General features: G+C 43.8%; 1 protein-coding gene across 4 annotated transcripts in view; it reads right to left on the reverse strand.

Moving 5' to 3' along the window:
* Positions 1–21,763, reverse strand: part of tmem232 (transmembrane protein 232) — a 164,165-nt gene that overhangs the window by 109,282 nt on the left and 33,120 nt on the right. For all 4 annotated transcript variants that reach the window (XR_010974875.1, XM_068029810.1, XM_068029809.1 and 1 more), the window contains exons 4-6: positions 16,987–17,092; positions 15,746–15,903; positions 6,321–6,420 (exon numbers count right to left, since the gene is read on the reverse strand). Coding sequence is in view for 3 of the 4 variants with exons in the window: in XM_068029810.1 (XP_067885911.1) it covers positions 6,321–6,420; positions 15,746–15,903; positions 16,987–17,092 (364 nt within the window). In the remaining variant the exon portion in view is untranslated. The remainder of the gene's footprint in view (positions 1–6,320; positions 6,421–15,745; positions 15,904–16,986; positions 17,093–21,763) is intronic.

A 21,763-nucleotide genomic window follows, 5' to 3' on the forward strand; every position in this document is an offset into this window, starting at 1 on the left:
TTGATCTGACACTCAGTGACCAGTTCAGATACTGGTATTGCGCAAACTTTAGAGGGTAGCGTAGAGGCACAATCTGTACATAGTGAGTCACCGGGCACGAGGAAAGGGTAGCACAGGTGCCAGCACCCCAGATGGCAATGTTATGCATGAGTTCTGCTGTAAGGCACTCAGATCAGGACTTTGATGGGGCAATGTACAGAAAAAGGCTGATGGAAAAGCTCAGTGAAATGCTTTGCATTGGCAGACCTGCCAGAAAGCCTGCTGTCACTCTTAAGGAGCAAGAATGGAGCCCATTCTTTCAAACATGGAAGTGGTGGCCAACTTCATGACAGCATTTATCATAGAATAGTTACAGCACAGGAGGAGGTCATTCAGCCTGTCGTGTCCACGCCAACTCTCTAAGATCAACTCACCTAGTCCCTTTTCCGTATAGCCCTGCAAATCTTTTCTCTTCAGATAATTATCCAGTTCTCTTTTGAAAGCCTTGATTGAATCTGCCTCCACCACCCTCGCAGTCTGTGCATTTCAGATCCTAACCACTCGCTGCGTAAATAACATATTCCTCACTGTCATTGTTGTTTCACTTTCCAATCACCTTAAATCAGTGTCCTCTGGTTCTGGATCCTTCGGTCAATGGGAATAGTTTCTCCTGATCTACTCTGTCCAGACCCCTCATGATTTTGAACACCTCTATCAAATCTCTTCTTAATCTTCTCTTCTCCTTGGAGAAGAGACCCAGCTTCTCTCATCTATCCACATAATTGAAGTTCCTCATCCCTGGAACCATTCTCATGAATCTTTTCTACACCCTCTCTAATGCCTTAATGTCCTTCTGAAAGTATGATGCCCAGACTGGACACAATTGTCTAGTTGAGGCCGAACCAATGTATTTACAGGTTTATCATAACTTCCTTACCTTTATACTCTATGTCCCTATTTAAAAAGCCCAGGATCCCACATGCTTTATTTCCCGCTTTCTCAGACTGCCCTGCAACCTTAAATGATTTGTGCACATATACCTCCAGGTCCCTCTGCTCCTGCACCCTCCCCCACTTAGAATTGCATCCTTTAATCTATATTGGCTCTTCTCATTCTTACTACCAAAATGAATCACATCACATTTCTCTGCATTGAATTTCATCTGCCACTTGTCCGCCCATTACACCATCCTAGCTATGTCCTCTTGAAGTCCATCACTCTGCTCCTCACAGTTCACAGTACTTCCAAGTTTTGTGTCATCTGCAAATTTTGAAATTGTGCCCAGTATACACAAGTCTAAGCCATTAATATATATCAAGAAAAGCAGGAGTCCCAACACTGACCCTTGGGGAAGCTTTTGTCCAGTCTGAGAAACAACCTTTTCACCACTACTCTCTATTTCCTGTCACTCAGCCAATTTCATATCTATGCTGCTACTGTCCTGTTTATTACATGGGCTCTAACTTTACTGATAAGCCTGTTATGTGGAACTTTATCAAATGCCTTTTGGAAATCAATCTACCCCATATCAACCCTCTCTGTTACTTCATCAAAAAACTCAAGCAAGTTAGTTAAACATGATTTGCCTTTAACAAATCCATGCTGGCTTTCCTTAATTAATCCACATTTGTCCAAGTGACTATTAATTTTGTCCCAAATTATCAGTTCTAAAAGCTTTCCCATCATCAAGGTTAAACTGACTAGCCTGAAGCTGCTGGTCCTTTTTTGAACAAGGCTGTAACATTTGCAATTCTCCAGTCCTCTGGCATCACACCTGTACCTAAGGAGGATTGAAAGATTATGACCACTGCCTTCGCAATTTCCACCCTTACTTTCCTCAGTATCCTTGGATGCATCTCATCTGGCCGTGGTGACCTATCACCTATAAGTACAGCCAGCCTATCCAATACCTCCTCTTTATCAATTTTTAGCCCATCTAGTGTCTCAACCACCCCCTCTTTCACTGTGACTTGGGCAGCATCTCCTTCCTTGGTAAAGACAGATGCAAAGTACTCATTTAGTACGATAGCCATGGCCACTGCCTCCATGCATAAATTCCATTTTAGGTCCCTAATTGGCCCCATTCTTCCTTTTACCATCTTTTTACTATTTACGTGCCTATAGAAGTCTTTTAGATTCCGTTTTGTGTTAGCCGTCCATAGCAGGCCTACCCACGATGCAGCCTCTGGTAGCCACAGTCTCAGCTTCCATGGCAACACAGACGGAAGCTACCCAATGTCTGACTGCTGCAGTAGAAGCTCATACGGAGGTCATGAGATTGCTGCTTGCTGCCATGCAGGCTCAGACTGCTGCCTTACTGACTGTAGATCTAAGTACTCAAAGGAGCACACAGGATCTTACAGAAGTATAACAATCTGCCCTCCAACAGATTACTAGGATTGCCGAGGCGCTGCCCCCTAGGAATGGCAGTGTCACTGTGGAGCACAAACCTGCTGTCCTCTCTCAGTATGACAGTATTTGTGCTCCTACCGCTGCCACTCTGCCATTGCCCTTGCTGTTGCCTCTCAGCCAGCCAGCCCAGATTGCTGCCACCTATGGCAAAGTGGTGCAGTCAGAAGCCAGGCCCTCAAGCGCCAGAGCTGCTTGAGGCCATCCTGTAAGGCCATCTACAGTCTCCCCCAGTCAAAGTCAACCACCTTCCAACAGCCACTGGGGTAGCACTACAAAGGAACATTTGGACAGACAAGAACACCTGCAAAACAGGCCCTGAGGGAATGCACAAGGGAGAAAAGTTCAATTTTGCTTGTATAATTGGATATATTGTTTGATAATGATGGTACGGAAAGGTTTTTGTCAGTGTCTTTTACTTCAGGATTTAGGCCAAGAGGATACTTGTGATGGAAAGTCACAGATGAAGGTAGGTCATAGTGGAGCCATGATGGTGAAAGATGCTATCCTAAGGGAATCAGAGTCTGAGTGGATGCACACAGGCAGCCCATCTAGAGCAAAGTCATCCTGAATGCCTCCTCCCTGCCTCCTTCTCCTCCCTAAAGACAGAATTTCTCCTCTTTGCAGCCTCTGTTCCATCTACCCATCGTGTTTCAGACACAATTGTACTGCAACTGCAGCCTCCATACCGGTTTCAGTCTCTGTGTGCACAGGTCACTAAATCTCTGCCCTCCCTGTGAATATGCAGCAACACTTCCTGCAACTCACCACAACATCTCCAAAAACACTTCAAAGTACTTCCACAAACTTTGCAACATCAGAAGTTAGTCTAAGTCATTTTACTTGCAAGCTGGACAGCTGTCCCTTTAAATAATACTAGTGGAGTTCCCTCTTGCAGCATAATGCATCTTCTTTTGTGAATGGACAGCCTATGCATTCAGTGGGTTCTGTGTGGTCCAAGTTTCAAGAACTTGAGTCAAATCAGCCGGAACAGCTGGGACTTACAGCGCAGCAAAGACACACCCAATACTAGCACCTTTCCCATCATGGGGCGCCATGCTGCAAGAGCTGCGCGTGCCATTCTGAGGGCTTCAGGCTATTGGGGATGAAGGCATCAAAGGTGGGCATGGGGAGTAGTTGAGCAAATCAATGGCTTCAAAAGTATTGTGACAAAGGAAGACCAAAGGTTAAGCAGTTTTCTATACAAAATTTGAAGAGAAAAAATTGGTAGCCTACAGGTTAGAATAAGCAGAAGAGTGTAGCTATTGGAGATATAATAAAATCATCAACAAGGTCACTACAATTTTCTGTGAAATGCATGCACATCGCTAGACCATTAACTGTTTATGCATTCCAAAGAAAAAAAATAAAAATATACAGTTAATGGTCTAGCGATTCATTGATGGTGCTCTTGTTTTCGAGGTGCAAAAGGGGCACCTAACCATCCAACATGGTGGCGGCACACAGTGCTCATTCTGAGCCGCATTTGCTCTGTCCACCAAGTTGGATCGGGTTGCTCCGTAGAAGTCCAGGGTATGCACAGGAAGTATGTAAAACAATTAATAAAATATTTAAATAATGGTCATTTGCTTGTTGAAGGACCCTTTTGTGATATTGGTCTGTCCAAGCACCTGACCTGCCATGTCATAAACTCGCTTATTAACTCATGGTACGAACAAGCAGGAAGGACTCTTCAGCAACACTATTTAAAGAGCTCATCCTCTACATAGAAGTTAATTGCTGGTTTTACCATTTAGACTGGCAGTTAGCTTCTGGCTGCTTGTGCTGAGTAACTTTCTGCCTGTTTTCTGGCTTATAAAATTTACTTCTGACTTTTGAGAAGTTTTTGTTGAAGCTAGACTGTTTTTGTTTGCCTTCAAAACAGTTTTATTGCAGTAAAAGATGATTTGGTATGGCCCCCAGAGCCCAGATAGCAGCCACCTGAGCTTCAACGGCAGCAGTTTAAGCTGCCAAGGAAGCTGTGTGAGAGCTGTCAGCAGAAGCTCCATAATGGGCACCACTGTCATCTTCATGGAGATGCTCACTCAGTCTATGGTGAACAGAATGGTCCCAATGCTCTGTGTGAAGCCACAACACAAGTTGGAGCTTGAATCCCCCACGCTCCAAGTTATTGTGTGTAAGCCTGCTGGCAGGCTGTCCAGTGCACCTAGAATGTTCTGGTGTGTGCCTATCAGCTTTCTTTGCTATCCCAAGCCCTCGACGTCAGCACTTGCGTCCTCTGCAGCAGAGCTAGTATGTGATCTCCACCTCTGGCAAGATTATACTTGTGGCGTCCTATTCCTTTGCCTTAGCTCTTGCACACTTGTGACCCATGATTCATCTTGTGAAGACCCCTCTTCTTGCCGTCCCTCTAAAGTACATTGGTGCCAGTCCCTGAGCTGGTGCCCACAAGGGTTAGATCAAGTGACAGTGCATCTTGAAGCAGAGGTGTCTCCACATTTTGAACAACTGAAATGGAAGACAAGAAGAAGAAAGGAATGGTGATGTAGTGGAACGGTCAACGGACTAGTAAGCCAGAGGCTATTGCCCTGGGAACATGGGTTCAAATCCCACTATAGCAGTGGGTGGAATTTAAACACAACTCACTTAATTAATAAAAAAGCTAGTCTCAGTAATGGTGCCATGAAACTAACATGATTTTTTGTTAAAAACCCATCCGGTTCACTAATGTCCTTCAGGGAAGAAAATCTGCTGTCCTTACCTGATCTGGCCTACATGTAACTCCAGGCCCACAACAATGTGGCTGACTCTTAACTGCCCTCTGAAATGGCCCATTAAGTCACTCAGTTGTCAATGACAATTAGGGAAGGGCAACAAAATGCTGTCCTTGCCAGCAATGCCCACATCCCATGAAAGAATTTTTAAAAAGTTGTATTTTAGTGTGAAGAAAGAAAGAGTTGTGGATTGTGAAGGGTGAGAATGGAAAAAGAGGATTCAGTATGAAGAAACCCTACGCTGTCTCCTCAAGCTCTGCCACTCACCACAATCATAATTCTTCCCTGACCATGATGGCCAGCATGTTTTCTTTCATAGTGGAGAAGATGTGCAGATGAGCTTAGCCTCCTCTTGTTTATAACACAAATGACCATTGCAGTGCATGAAATACACTCAGCAGACATATGAATGTCTGCTCATGGAAGAAAATTACCAAATCTGATATTAGTATAACTGATGGTAAAATGATGACCCTCTAAAATGGGGAACACAAATCCTCATAATTTTAAATGGCCTTTTCAAAGTAACCAACAATTGAAAACAAATTACAATTAATTATCTAATAAGGCATGATGAGAAACATGCAACAAAAGATCTTACAAGTCTCAACCTCACTCAGTTGGTAGCACTCTTGTCGGTAAGCCAGAAGATGTGTATTCAAGCTAATTATAGATTCAAGTACCATTCCAGAACATAAGCACATAATCTAGTACGTAATCTGGTCTGTAAATGCTGTACTGAAGGAGCACTGCATTGCTGAAGAGTTGCCTTTTGGATGAGATGCAAACCAAAGTCCTAACTGTCTGGATACCAATACACTATCTGAAGAACAACAAGGAGTTCTCCTAGTGTACAGGGAACATTCCTCTTTTAACCAATTCCACCAAAGCAAATTAACTGCATTTTCAGTTTGTGTGACCTAGCTGTGTGAAAATTGCTTGCAATTTGCCTACATAACAACAGTGATTTCACTTCACAAGTAGTTCACTGGGACATCCTAAGGAAGTGACAAGTGCTATCTAAATGCACATTTTATAAATCTGTACAAGAAATTTTTGGCATGTTGCATTTGAGGCATCTGTAAAAGCAGCTAAGCAATGCAATTCCGGTTATAATTTGTTTCATTAAAGCATGTTTAACAAAAATAATTCATGTATACATGATATTTGGTAAATTTGTTTTTAACATGAGCTTACCTTCTAAGTAAATATGAAGGCGATATTTACATTCCTTAAAAGCTTCTGCAAGTCCAACCAGGTGGAAGATAAACAATCTTAGAAATGTCAAAAATCCAAGCTATTGAAAGAGGAAAATTAGGTAAGTTTAAAAAAAAATTATACATTGCATATTGACTTTCTGATAACAAAAATCTTAGAGTTAATCTTTCAGTGTAATTTACTTTCAATAATTTTTTTTAATATCAAAAATCATTATAGATCCTCTTAGTACAAGTTTCATTGAGACCTGCTATGTCAGATATGCCAGCTAGAAAGACACACTTGAATGACAATCTCTGGCAGTCCACCATTTAGATTAATGAAGTATCAATTCAATACCAATGTTGAACCTAAATCAAGTATTGGTTATGGTACAAATGAGACAATTATTTCTGTCAGTGCTTTATTGTGCCTTTACAAACAGCTAACAAGCTGCTTGTGGACTCACTTGAGTAGGAATATATGATCTCAAGAAGATGTATTACAACATTATATAAAACAGTGACTGAGATCCACTGGACCCAGGAACAGGAGTTAATTGACCTCTTGCGTTCGTGACATACTATTGCCTTCTAGTTCTCTGGAAATTGGCTCATAGTCTCTCTCTCCTGCCAAGAAAAATGTTTATCTCAGGCTAAAATTATTTGTGTATGGTCTCCCTTTTTGAAAAATAGTGCACAAGGGGCAGGGTTCACTGGTCCAAATACTGTCAGTTGACATTTGGATGCAATACTAGTCTGGACTCGATGGTGCTCATGTCTGGAGGGATCTGAATATTTTCCCCACCCCTCCATTTTTTCTCATAGTGGGGCGTGGGGGTAAAGATTTGCCATAGCTGCACCTATCCCTTTCCCACCATATACGATTAATGCCATTTTTTCTTCTGAAGGAGTGAAGTCCATTTGTCTGCTTCAAATACTTGTATTTTTTGTTGGACTTATCTTTGAATTCTTGAAAATCATGGTTAAAATCTTTCTGCGTGTAAATGCCACATCTTGCTGACCCAACCACTCCTTTCAATACTGGACCTGAATAGGCTCTTTCCACAATACTTTGTGTTTTAGTTCATATGATCTTTCACCTTTACTGTTGAATGCCTTTATTCTGCCTTAGGAACTTGCCTGCTCAAACATGTACCTAAATTTTGTTCTTATTGCAGTACTGGTCTCATGCTGTGTGCATGAGAGTTCTACAATGAAATGATCCAACAAACCACTCAGTCCAAGGGCAATTAGGGATGGGCAACAAATGCTGGCCAGCCAGCGACGCCCACATCCCATGAAAGAATAAAAATACTTCCACTGGATCCAAATCTAAACTCATCCAACTCTGGCCTTTTGTGCATCCCCTTTCCTTTGCCTCACCATTGACGTCAATATTTTCAGTTATCCATGTCTTTCTCTCTGGAATCCCCTCTCTGAACCCCACCAGCTCTCCAACCCCTCTTCTGCTTTAAAACCCTCTTTAATACTCACCTTTATGGCCAGGTTGTTGGCCCTCATCCCCATCTTTCTGGTGTCTTTGTGTTCATTTTTTTCACTTAGGTATCAGTGAAGAGCTTTGGGATGTTTATGATAAATTGCAAGTTGTTGTTTTGTTCATTTTCTTTTCCTATTTCTATTTGTGCTTGTCTAAGATTAGATTAGATTAGAGATACAGCACTGAAACAGGCCCTTCAGCCCACCGAGTCTGTGCCGAACATCAACCACCCATTTATACTAATCCTACACTAATCCCATATTCCTACCAAACATCCCCACCTGTCCCTATATTTCCCTACCACCTACCTATACTAGTGACAATTTATAATGGCCAATTTACCTATCAACCTGCAAGTCTTTTGGCTTGTGGGAGGAAACCGGAGCACCCGGAGAAAACCCACGCAGACACAGGGAGAACTTGCAAACTCCACACAAGCAGTACCCGGAATCGAACCCGGGTCCCTGGAGCTGTGAGGCTGCGGTGCTAACCACTGCGCCACTGTGCCGCCCCGTCTAGTTTTATCTTACAAGTTGTACCTATTATTGAGGAATAGAATGCATGCCATTCTCTGTAGCATGGATCAGTCAGTGGCACTGATAGCATAGGGATGTCTGGAACGGATGCCAGTTGCACCCCAGCTGGTGGTGCCCTGCAGCCATCTGGAGTGCCAGCCAAGGGCTGAGGCAGTTACTGAGGAGGATGAGGGTGCCACCCTTCAAAGGCACCATCATCATCGGCCTCCTTGGCACTTCTGACTGAGTGATCATCAGTACAGTAGGACGCACTGATGGAGGCTGCCCCTGCAATGGCATCGGTGCAGCAGCCTCTGGAGCTGTCCCCACTGGCACCTCCATGATAAGGACAGCCGCCACTTACAACTCAGCTGCAACCACAGACAAGTGCGCAGGCTGCCTCCACCTCATCCAAGACTACAACGGGAGCACTGCATTGAAGCGGTCGAGAGCAGAGGCCACCGTGTGGAGCTGAGCACTGAGTGGGTCGCTGGTGATTATTTGTGTAGCTGTGCACTTTTTCTCTTTTTGAACATCATGTAAATATTGACACATGAAGCTTGACATGTGAGCTTCCTTTTATTAATGGCAGGACAAGAAAGGAGGGATGAAGGGGGTGAAGGGAACAAGGGTCGTTAAACAGGGACAGTGAAGCCTCTGGATACATTTGCATCTTTCATTGGCAAGAGTTGATCTATTCCAGGCTGCGCCTTCAATGGAAATTCTCTGCAAAATATAAAAAATGGATAGCAAAAGCTTCTATAAATATATAAAAGGGAAGAGATTAGCTAAAGTCCCTTGGAAGATGTGACTGGGGCGTTAATAGTGGGGAACACAGAAATGGCAGAGACACTAAATCAGTATTTTGCCTCAGTTTTCATGGTGGAGGACATTAGTACCATCCCAATCGTAACAGGTAATGCAGAGGCGATAGAAAGGGAGGAACTTAGAATAACCATCATCACTAGGAAAGAAGTACTGAGCAAACTATTGGGATTGAAGACAGACAAGTTCCCAGGGCCTGATGGCCTACATCCTAGGGTCTGAAAGGAAGTGGCAACGCAGATAGTGGATCCATTGGTTATAATATTCCAAACATCCCTGGATGCGGGCAAGGTTCCAGTGGATTGGAAAAATGCTAATATAATGCCCTTATTCAAAAAGGGGAGGGAGGCAGAAAGTAGGAAACTATAGACCAGTTAGTTTATTGGGAAATTGTCATTGGGAAATTGTTAGAATCCATTATTAAGGAAGTAATAACAGGACATTTAGAAAGTCAAAACGCAATCCATCAAAATCAGCATGGTTTTATGAAGGGTAAATCGTGTTTGACAAATTTGCTTGAGTTCTTTGAAGATGTAACAAGTAAAGTGGATAATGGGGATCCTGTAGATGTAGTATATCTGGACTTCCAGAAGGCATTTGATAAGGTGCCGCACAAAAGGTTAATACACAAGGTAAGATCACATGGGGTTAGGGGCAATTTATTAGCTTGGATAGAGGATTGCTAACCAACAGAAAAGAGAGAGTCAGGATAAATGGTTGCTTTTCTGGTTGGCAAAATGCAACCAGTGGGGTGCCACAGGGTTCGGTCCTCGGGCCCCAACTATTTACAATCTATATTAATGACTTGGATGCAGGGATAGAAGGTACTATAGCCAAATTTGCAGATGACACTAAAATAGGTGGGATAGAAAGTTGTAATAAAGAAATAGGAAAGTTACAAATGGATATGGACAGGTTGGTTGAATGGGTCAAAATTTGGCAGATGGAGTTTAACGTGGATAAGTGTGAGGTTATCCATTTTGGTCGGAAGAATAGAAAGGCAAATTATCTAAATGGAGAGAAACTTCAGAGTGCTTTGGTGCAGAGGGATCAGGGTGTCGTTGTGCATGAATCGCAGAAAACTAGCTTGCAGGTGCAGCAGGTAATAAAGAAGGCAAATGGAATTTTGGCAATTATTGCTAAAGGAATAGAGTATAAAAGTAGGGAAGTGTTGCTGCAACTGTACAAGGCATTAGTGAGACCGCACCTGAAGTATTGCATATAGCTTTGGTCCCCTTACTTGAGGAGGGATGTAGTTGTATTGGACGCAGTTCGGAAGAGGTTGACTAGAATTATTCCAGAGATGATGGGTTTGTCCTTTGAAGAGAGATTAAGCAGTTTAGGCCTTTACTCTATAGAGTTTAGAAGAATGAGAGGAGATCTAATTGAGATATACAAGATGATTAAGGGGATTGACAAAGTAGATATACAGAGGATGTTTCCTCTGGTGGGGATATCTAGAACGAGAGGTCATAGTTTTAGGATAAGGGGTAGCAGATTTAAAACAGAGATGAGGAGAAATTACTCCTCTCAAAGGGTCGTGAGTCTGTGGAATTCACTATCCCAGATTGCGGTGGATGCCGGGACATTGAGTAAATTTAAGGAGGAGATAGACAGATTTTTAATTAGTAATAGGTTGACAGGCTATGGAGAATGGACAGGAAAGTGGAGTTGAGGCAGAGATGAGATCAGCCATGATCGTATTGAATGGCAGAGCAGGCTTGAGGGGCTGGATTGCCTACTCCTGCTCCTAGTTCTTAGGTTCTTATGTTCTTTCATAGGCAGCTTAAAGTGATTTCCAGGGTTAGTAGGGCTCAGCTGAAATATACATGGATGATCTCTGACATTGATGGCAATCTGACGAGACCCTCAAGCCCCACACTAGGCCTAGTCACTGTGCAATCCGGGCACCTCTGTGTTCTGCATCTTCCTCCTTCTCCTTCTCTTCTAAATGCTACACCTCCTCTTCCTTCGATGAGCTGTGTTGATCTACTGCATCGCCATCTTCAAGGTCCACAGTTTTCTGGTAGGCCATATTATGGAGACCACAGGAGACCATGACAATGCGTGAGACCCTTGAAGGAGTGTACTGCAGGGCACCACCATCCAGGCATCGGAACCAGATTGTCAGAAGCTCAATGGCCTGCTCATTAGTGGTCATAATGAGCTGATAGCTTGAGTTGTGCGTCTCTGTGCCTCTGTCTCGGGCTCGCGTAAAGGGGTGAGTAGCCGTCTCTTCAAGGGATCTCCTTTGTCCCTTAGAATCCAACCACCTAGTTTGGGAGTGGAATGAACAGCTGCGGCACCCCGGAATGCTGGAGGATGAAGGAGTCATGGCAGGAAAGCGAGCACACGCACATACAGGAAGCTCTTGTTGTGGTCGCAGACCAATCGAACGTTGAGGGCGTGGAAGCCCTTCCTGTTGGTGAATCTCACTGGGTGCCTTGATGGCTACATGTGTGCAATAAATGATGACCTGTACCTGGGGGAATCCAGTGATAGAAGCAAAATCCACTGCCCTTTGTGCCTGTGAGGCACCATCGACCTAGAATTGAACCTACTGCCCAGCTCTCACACATAGGGCATCAGTAACCTGTGAGATGCAGTGCTGCAAGGTGTGAGGTCTTCCACAACGAGGGCAGAAATCTCTGACCATAGTCTCTTGTGGCACTAGTTCTCCGACAAATCCAGGTAGCTCAGTCTTCGGCGGTAGATCCTATGCCGATGGTATGGTCTCCTTCGCTTTCCTGTCCCTCGTTCCTCTACTCTGCCCTCCCAATGCCCAGGGTTCTGCCCTTCCTGTCGGGGAGATTGCTCCACATCACCACTGGACCCAAAATCTGAGAGGTGTCCTCCCACTGCCAGCTGCTTCCTTTCTTGTCCTCATGTGGCCTCCCAATTGTGTCTGGAAGCCTTTCCCCTTTCTTTTATACCCCCCACCGCCCCGAGGTTAGGACGGTGACTATTCCCTGCACTGCCCAAGCCAGATGCTGGACACTCTCCCTGCTGGTTGCGCTCTCCTGATGGCACCTGTGTGCCAATGGTTGAGTCCACCGCTGAGCCTTTCTCCCTTTTACACGCACACCTAATTTCTTGGGGAGGCTCCCCTCTCTGTTTTTTTTTAATTCATTCATGGGATGTGGGCATTGCTGGCTAGGCCAGAATTTATTGCCCATCCCTAATTGCCCTTGAGAAGGTGGTGGTGAGCTGCCTTTTTGAACCACTGCAGTCCAAGTGGGGTAGATACACCCACAGTGCTGTCAGGAAGGTAGTTTCAGGATTTTGACTCAGCGATAGTGAAGGAACGGCGGCGATACAGTTCCAAGTCAGGATGGTGTGTGACTTGGAGGGAACTTGCAGGTGGTGGTGTTCCCATGCATCTGCTGCCCTTATCCTTCTAGTTAGTAGAGGTTGCGGGTTTGGAAGGTGCTGTCTAAAGAGCTTTGGTGCGTTTCTGCAGTGCATCTTGTAGATGGTACACACTGCTGCCACTGCGTGTCGGTGGTGGAGGGAGTGAATGTTTGGGGACGGGGTGCCAATCAAACAGGCTGCTTTGTCCTGGATGGTGTTGAGATTCTTGAGTGTTGTTGGAGCTGTACCCATCCAGGCAAGTGGAGAGTTTTCCATCACACTCCTGACTTGTGCCTTCTAGATGGTGGACAGGCTTTGGGGAGTCAGGGGATGAGTTACTCGCCTCAGGATTCCTAGCCTCTGACCTGCTCTTGTAGCCATGGTATTTATATGGCTATTCCAGTTCAGTTTCTGGTCAATGGTAGCCCCTAGGATGTTGATAGTGGGGGATTCAGCGATGGTAATGTCATTGAATGTCAAGGGGAGATGGTTAGATTCTCTCTTGTTTAAGATGGTCATTGCCTGGCACTTGTGTGCCGCGAATGTTACTTGCCACTTATCAGCCCAAGCCTGGATATTGTCCAGGTCTTGCTGCATTTCTACACAGACTGCTTCAGTATCTGAGGGGTCGCGAATGGTGTTGAACATTGTGCAATCATCAGCGAACATCCCCACTTCTGACCTTATGATTGAAGGAAGGTTATTGATGAAGCAGCTGAAGATGGTCGGGCCCAGGACACTACCCTGAGGAACTCCTGAAGTGATGTCCTGGAGCTCAGATGATTGACCTCCAACAACCACAACCATCTTCCTCCAACCAGCGGAGTTTTCTCCCCCGATTCCCATTGACTTCAATTTTGCCAGGGCTCCTTGATGCCATACTCAATCAAATGCTGCCTTGATGTCAAGGGCAGTCACTCTCACCTCACTTCTTGAGTTCAGCTCTTTTGTCCATGTCTGAACCAAGGCTGTGATGAGGTCAGGAACTGAGTGGCCCTGGTGGAACCCAAACTGAGCGTCACTAAGCAGGTTATTGCTGAGCAAGTGCTGCTTGATAGCACTGTTGATGACACCTTCCATCACTTTACTGGTGATTGAGAGTAAACTGATGGGGTGGTAATTGGCCAGGTTGGACTTGTCCTGCCTTTTGTGTACAGGACATAACTGGGCAATTTTCCACATTGCCGGGTAGATGCCAGTGTTGTAGTTGTACTGGAACAGCTTGGCTAGGGGCGCAGCAAGTTCTGGAGCACAGGTCTTCAGTACTATTGCCGGAATATTGTCACGGCCCATAGCATTTGCAGTATCCAGTGCCTTCATGCTGCCTCCATGCACCTGGTCTGCCCCTGACCCAGTGTGCAACCTGTGCACACCCAGGAAAATCTCAACATGCTCCTCAACAAGCTCTCAATGAGCTCTTGAACAACGTCAATTGCAATTATTAGTGGATCAGGAGGGTTCTCAGTGTCTGCCTCCCCCATGCCCTGATGAAACTTGCGGGCAGCGGAAAAGACAACAGGGAACTGACATGCTGGCTGGTGCTAGTATTTCATCTCCCACCCACCTCCGTTCCCCACTCCTGGCAAGACCTATAATCCAACCCACAGAGTCCAAAATTTAACATATTGTAGCCTGAAACCCAAAGGCAGTGTGCCATCCGAGTGAAATAACTCAATTTCCCAGCTTCCAAATCAAAGTTTCAAAATCACCAAAAAATTGTTCACATTAGTTTTGTTGATTATCACCGAGTACTTGTAAATTGCTTGTGATTTGCTGGAAATCCATCCCCAAACAACTTTGGAAAAAATGAATTATTTTTAAGGTATTCGGAGTAGAAAGGGATTGAGTTATTTTTAATCAACTTCTCTTGCCCCCTGCCTATAAGATTTTGGATCTCATTTTTTTATTCTTGAACCATTTATCTCCGTCATTGTACATTTCCAGATAAAAGAGTAGTTGTTAGTTGTGGCTTGAAAACTTCAACAGGGGAAACATTCGAAACCTGCTTTTTCAAGAGTAAAAAATGTGTTAAGTTGTTGTAACTATGCAAAGACACTCTGGCTGATAACTTCAAAAAAGCAGGAAGAGGAACAGAGTGACTAAAAGAGAAATAGCAAAGCAAACAACTGATCATAAATAACTGAGATAAAGGGAAAGGCAAAATTAAAAAACTAATATTCAATTTCATCTGCTTTATAATGGGTTATTCAGAATACAGTCTACTTGAAACTCCACCAGTGTGGAATAATGTTTCTTCAGTTTTGACATACAACAATTATACCTATTTGGTAAAATGCTCCTTCCATTCAACAAAAAAAAATCCTTTTCTCTGGAAATTCTGTAAAAGGGTACATGACTTGACTTATTGCTCAGTCTCTACTCATCCAAACAACTAGTTGCTACAAGTTGCGTGAAATTCCCTCTTCCCTTGAAAGATGTATTGGCCCTTTGTTCAGCATGTCTCATACTTATCCAGCTGAGCAATTACTTTCTGGGAAATTGTAATGATCATCCTATGAAAATCAAAAAATGTTCACAATTTTTGTATCATGGGTCTAGTGAATACAGTGAATTTTATGTTCAGCAATGGAAATACTGAGGTAGACATTTTCAGTCTTGGAGTTGCTCAAATTGTGCATTTATGAGTTGAGCTGTAAACTGAAATGTTGCAATACCTATTTCAGCAAAAGGGGGCATTACCTGTTTTGGCACAGGGAGATCTCGTTCATGGAGGGTTACTAATAGCAGAAGCGTGGCGGAGTCAATTTTTGCTTGCAATACCTAGGCAGCAATCTAGAGAAGCAGATCATCTGCCTGTTACAGATCCAGTGAAATTAAAAAACAGACAAGTTCTTAACAGGTGGGCGATCCATTCTGTCAGAATGCTACCCATGCAGTGAAGTTGAAAATATTACCACAATTCAGTGCTAAGTAGACTCTCTTAAAATGTCATAAAGTCTTGGACCATACATACTTCCTAGTTCCACTACTCATTCTCCATAACTTTATTACTTATTCTGCTGTATGGATTAGCCACCCGGAGGCACCTGAATATGGATATAAGTGAGTCGGACTGTTGCTGGAGAATTCAATGGAACACTGCTGCACTCATCCCAAAGTTATAAATCCAAGACTTTTGTCAAAAATCTAATGTTCAACTGCAGACACGTCTTGTCTTCTTGTCACACTGCTTCTAAACACCATCTGAGTCATTATTGTAATTTGACCATGTACCTTTATTATCTTGACTTCACTTGTATAAAGATATGACTGCTTTACTGCATCAGTACATATCCAGTACAAGACAGATTCTGCAAGGAAGAACAAAACAGGAATCTGGTCTGGGTGCAGTGGTGCATGGTCCAAAGAAATCAAGAGAATGTCCAGAGCCTCTTGAGAAATGAAAAATAAAAAAATGAATAAATACAGAATCATATAGTATGACCCCACAGTCAAACAAGCTAATTAAAGATTATTTCCAATTACTTTTTCATTTAACCTAATCAACTTTTCCACAAATGATACCCTCTTTTATTATACAGGATCAAAGTTAAAAAGCCCGAAATTCCAATTGGACCCTGGGGTCCCACGGGAGACTGAAAAATGGGACAGAAGCAGAAGTGTTTAGATTTTGTTTCCATCCATTTTCTGATGGGAGGCCCATGGATGGATCTGCTGCCTACCTATTCCCCCAAGTCAAGGGAAAGTACTGGAGCTGCCTTATGCTGCCGGATTGTTGGCAGCAAGGGTTTTTTCAGCCGAGCTGAAGACCTTTAGTGCAGCTTTCTCTTGGGCTGAAAAAACCCTTGGTGCCACTGTACCACTCCCCTTCTGGCAGATGGATATATCAGACACCCTTACACGCTCACTCGTCCCGAACTTGCTAATGACTTCAACCTGCCATTTGTCATATTCCATCCGGACAGCCATGTGTTGCCCTCAGATTTACTTGCAATAATGGAGAACGCCCTTTGGAATTTTGGTCCCCAAGTATTTATTCCAGCACATTTGCTATTATAAATGTTTTGAAAGCAATTAACAAGTACATAGCTGCCATTCTTAATGAATAGCACAAAATAGAGAAAAATCCCTCTTTGATCGAACCATATTACACCACTACTATCTTATTTTTGTATAAATAAATGTTTGAAAACATCTTGCCAATCTATTTCCACAGCAAAATATTAGCTATTATCTTTAAGTTATGCTTTAAGTTATATTTAAATGCATTAAACTGGCATTATTCACAATCTAGTTTCCACAAACAATTCAGCAAACCTTTCTGTGCATGGCTCCGGATAAAAGATGGCTTAAAAATGCAAGTGATTGACATTTTAGTATTATGACCAATTGATGTTTGATTTTAGTTAGCAGGAAAATCATCTGAACTGCACCTGCAATACTGTATGGTTTGCTTTATAGACATGTTTATATAAATTGTCATTAACCTTTTTTGAAGAGGACATAAAACTTACCTTCTTGTATTTTCTCTTTACACTGAACAAGCAAAGCTAGTTCTGTCCAAGCTACTGGTAGATTTACATGACTTCCTGAACCCATTGTGTTCAAACCAGCTTTCCTCTAAGACAGAAAAAAAATCAATGAACATAATTTTTAATTGCAGCATTCTGTAATTACTACTACGGTAACTGTGTCACTGGAAATCATACCTTATGGTGAGTCAGCCAAGGCCATGTTTTTCATTCTGACATTACTTAGCAGGACTAATTTTTTAAAGCATATTCAAGCTGTTTTTATTCTCCTGCTGTAGCTCTGAAATAACAGGACTCAAGACGAACTAAGTGTTTTTCCTGCACTTGTTGTCAACCAATTAAGGTTCTCTGAAATATATCCATCAGTATGGACTGGCATGTCTTTTAAATAGGTTTAATGAAGTGACTAAACTGACCATTGCTTTAAGATTAGCCCTGGCTCAATAGCCTAGTGATGCTTTAAACTGGCTTAAATCTCCCTGCTTAATGGGTAAAGGCTGAAGGTTACTATTTCTACAATATGGAGAGAAATCAAAAGCAGTGTAACACTAGCAGACTATCAGGAAAGTCTGATTAATCCAGTAAAGGTTGGGAGGAGGGAAGCCAGGCAGAGATCTGTAGATGAGGGGGAAGTTTTGAAGTCAGTGCACTGAGGGACAGGAAGCATTGTGGTGATAAGTCAGTTTATGCTGTATGGAATCCTGGATGAATTTTGTTTATGAAGTAAGTCAGCAAGGAGGCAGGCCACCAGAACTGCTGATTCCTGCCATCTGTCACCAGACTAGGTTCTGAGTAATTCAGATAGTTCTGTAAATGTCAAACTACCAGTGATCAGACAACAAAAAATGTATGCATTTTGTAACTAAATACCAAATGCTCAAACTGTTGAGTAAAGTTTTGCTCTTAGTTCACTGAACTGGATATGTTTAGTTTTGTATATAAACTCAAAATATTACATTGATTGCATAGCATAAACAATCAAACAAAAGTTATTACAAAACAGGCACGACTCAAATATTTTGCATTGCAGTTACTTTTATTTACTACTGAAATGACTAAACAGACTTATTTGTTAGTTATGAACATCCATATCGAATTTCCTGTTTCACATATAATTTATTAAAATTCTTGAGGCTTCTTCTTGTCACAATTTTTGTCACTTCTCAAGACACTTCATAACACCTTCTTAAATAACATTGAGACATCTCTGCAATTCTTGCTTTTTTGCGTACTTAACATTATATTTACCTCCCAGTCCTCTAGGTGTTGCTACAGTGCAAGCCATCCAGATCCATCCACAACTCTTTTTCACCTGATTTTCTTTCTGTACGTATAAGTCTAATTTTTAATTTAATATTGCTCTTTTAATTTCATTTTTTGCATATTTGTTTTAATTAATTACAGCCTTTTCCCGCTAGTTGGTTCTGCTCCGATGCCTGCTGACACTGTTGAGGCTCCCTCGCAACTCTTCGACCTTTTCTGGTGACACTACTAGCATCTCTACTCCTGCACCACCTGCTGTTCTCCCCCATCTCTTCTGGCGTTGCCTCCAACACCTCAATTTACTCTACCTCTTACATCCTTTGTCGCTGCAACATCTGGCTCTGCTCACTCACCCTGCTAAGCTCCCCTACCTGGTCTTCCCCATTCGTTCTCAGCCCCACTACAACATTTTCAAAATTTACTTTGTGGGTCATTGAGGCTTCAATCTGCCCTTCCTCCAGCTTTGTGCGCCTGTTACTCCACCTTAGACTTGATCTTGCTTTCACTCAACCCAGTCCTGCTCTTCCTTCTACCCAATTGACCAATTTACATTTTACACCCCATTTGCTTTTAGTCTTGCCCAGCAATTTTCTTTTAAAAGAATGCTCTTAGGATGAAGGTGACACTGGCAAAGCAGCATTTATTGTCCCTCCCTTGTTGTCTGAGGGCATTCAAAGTCACATGCTGCCCACATATTAAAGGTTTTGCTTACTACATGCACATCTTGAAAAAGTGTCCCATTTTCCCCTGTAATACTTACCGAGTCACACATTGTTGACAATACATCTATCGTTACAGAATAGCTCAACGTGAGCAATGCCACAGAAAATGGCGACAAAGCTCAGCTCCGTTGCACCCATCTTTTCGGCGCTACAAGTGCCATTTGTTCACACAGTGCACATACACTTCTGCGGACCGTGCTGAATGCCATTTTGGGCAAATTAGTGATGTGGGTACGAGGAATTATTTGACGTTACCATCGCTGAATTCCCCAGCATCAACATCCTGGGGTGGGGGGGTGGGGGGGGGGTGGTGTTGGTGGTGGTGATCACCATTGACCAGAAACGTAAATAAGCCAGCCATATAAATACTGTGGCTACAAAGGTAGGCCAGAGGCTGGGAATTCTGTGGCGAGTAATTCACCTCCTGACTCCCAAAGCCTGTCCACCATCTACAAGGCACAATTCAGCAGTGTGTTGGAATACTCTCCACTTGATTGGATGGGTGCAGCTCCAAGAACACTCAAGAAACTCGACACCATCCAGGACAAAGCAATCTGCTTGATCAGCACCCATCCACCACCTTAAACATTCACTCCCTCCACCACTGGTGCACAGTGGCAGCAGTGTGTACCATATACAAGATGCACCGCAGCAACTCACCAAGCCTTTTGTGACAACTCCTTCCAAACCCCCAAAATCTACCACCTAGAAGGAAAAGGGAAGCAGATGCATGGGAACACCATTCCCTGCAAGCTCTCCTCCTGACTTGGAAATATATCACCGTTCCTTCACTGTTGCTGGGTCAAAAACCTGGAATTCCCTTCCTAATAGCACCCACACCAGATGGACTGCAGAGGTTCAAGGCGACGGCTCACCACCACCTTCTCAAGGGCAATTCGCAATGGGCAACAAATGCTGGCTGTGCCAGCGACACTCACATCCCATGAAAGAATACAGAGGAGCGTGAGCCAGAAGTATGCAGAGTTGGCAGATCAATACGCCAGTCAGCAAATAACACAGATTTTACTCTAGCAGAACCATTTTCAACCTCAATGTTCCACGAATACCTTCTCTTAACTCACACAGCTGAATATGCATTCAGCAGCAGGCAGGAACCCCCACACCACGCCCACCCCCCCACCCCGCCCCGCCCCACTGTCCACCAGCGCTATTTAAAGGGATCATCAACCACTCTCAGGTTAGTTGCTTATTGATTTTTACTGGCTGCTGCTGGGTTATTAGAAGTGCTTGGCGGTTTGAACCGCTACCTAAGGTTGGTGAAGTCCAGAGCGAGTGGTGCAACATGTGGTGAAGACCTTGCTTCCCAATTCAAGGGTTCTGCTCAGACCACGTGTTCCCAGTCACAGTGCTGTAGTTTCTATCCCCCTTGGCCTGTAGCATGACAGAGAATGAGCAGAGGTGACACAGAGGAGGACAAGCTGCTCGAAGAGAAAATAGGAGGAGGGGAAGAAGCACTCTCAGAAGGAGGCATATCCACCCAGGATTTTCAAGGAGCCATTCTCCCACCTCAACCTCAGTGAGGAACAGTGCATTAAATGCCTCTGTATCACTAAGGAGGTGCTGACTGAAACCTGTCATCTGTTGCAGGCAGACCTACAACCTCACAGCAGGGTAGGGACTCTCAGTGGCTTCGAAGGTGAATGTGGCCATAAATTTCTTTGCCTTAGACTCCTTCTAGGTTGAAGCAGAGACATCAACATCTCGCAGTTCGACTGCTATATAAAAGGGAATTACTAAGGGAACTTTCCAGAGAGAAGCAGGCAGAATTTACATGCCTTCGGCAGGATAGTGGGCTTCCGCATGGTGCAGGGTGCCATTGACTGCACGCTTTGCGGGTGCTGCACCTAAATTCAGAGTTTTACCACAACTGCAAAGGCTCCACTCCCTCAATGTGCAGCTGGTGTACAACCATGCTCATAGCATGCTGCAGGTCAATGCTCAGTATCCTGGCAGCAGTCATGATGCTTTTTTTCTGTACAGTCCGCTGTACCTTCAGCATTTGAGATTTGAGCCACCACAAGAGACCAGAGGGCAACGACTGGGCAACAAGAGCTATCCGCTGACCACATGGCTCAGGACTCTGTTGCGCAACCCATACAAACTTGGGCAGCATGCACTGCAGCAATCTCCAAGCCTCCTTTGACAGCACCTTCCAAACCCATGGCCTCTACCATCGAGAAGGACAACAGCAGCAGACAAATGGGAACACCATCACCTGCAAATTCCCCAAGCCACATACCATCCTGACTTGGAACTATATCGCTGTTCTTCCACTGTCATGGATCAAAAACATGGAACACCCTTCCTAACAGCACTGTGGGTGTACCCACACCACATGGACTGCAGCAGTTCAAGAAGGTGGCTCACCACCACCTTCTCAAGGGCAACAAATGCTGGCCATGCCAGCAATGTTCACATCCCATAAACAAGTAAAAAACAGAAATGTCATTGAGCAGACGACGAGGGTGCTTAAGCAATGCTTCTGCTGCTGAACCACTCTCGAGGTGCCCTGCAGTACTCTCCAGAGCACATTCATGATTCATCGTAGTCTGCTGCATCATACATAACCTTGCCTAATGAGGGCACAGCCCTTGCCACCAGGTATAAGACGAGCAGCTGAGGAGGAGGAAACGAGGCAACTAGGCAAATAACGCATTCCTTTTCTGGCAAGGCTGTCTGTGATTTGACGATCTGACTGTGGTATCAGTGAATGCAGCCCCAATTTCCCATTCAACAACAATTCCACACCTTAT

Source organism: Heterodontus francisci, chromosome 4 (assembly GCF_036365525.1).
Source record: "Heterodontus francisci isolate sHetFra1 chromosome 4, sHetFra1.hap1, whole genome shotgun sequence".
Lineage (NCBI taxonomy): Eukaryota > Metazoa > Chordata > Chondrichthyes > Heterodontiformes > Heterodontidae > Heterodontus > Heterodontus francisci.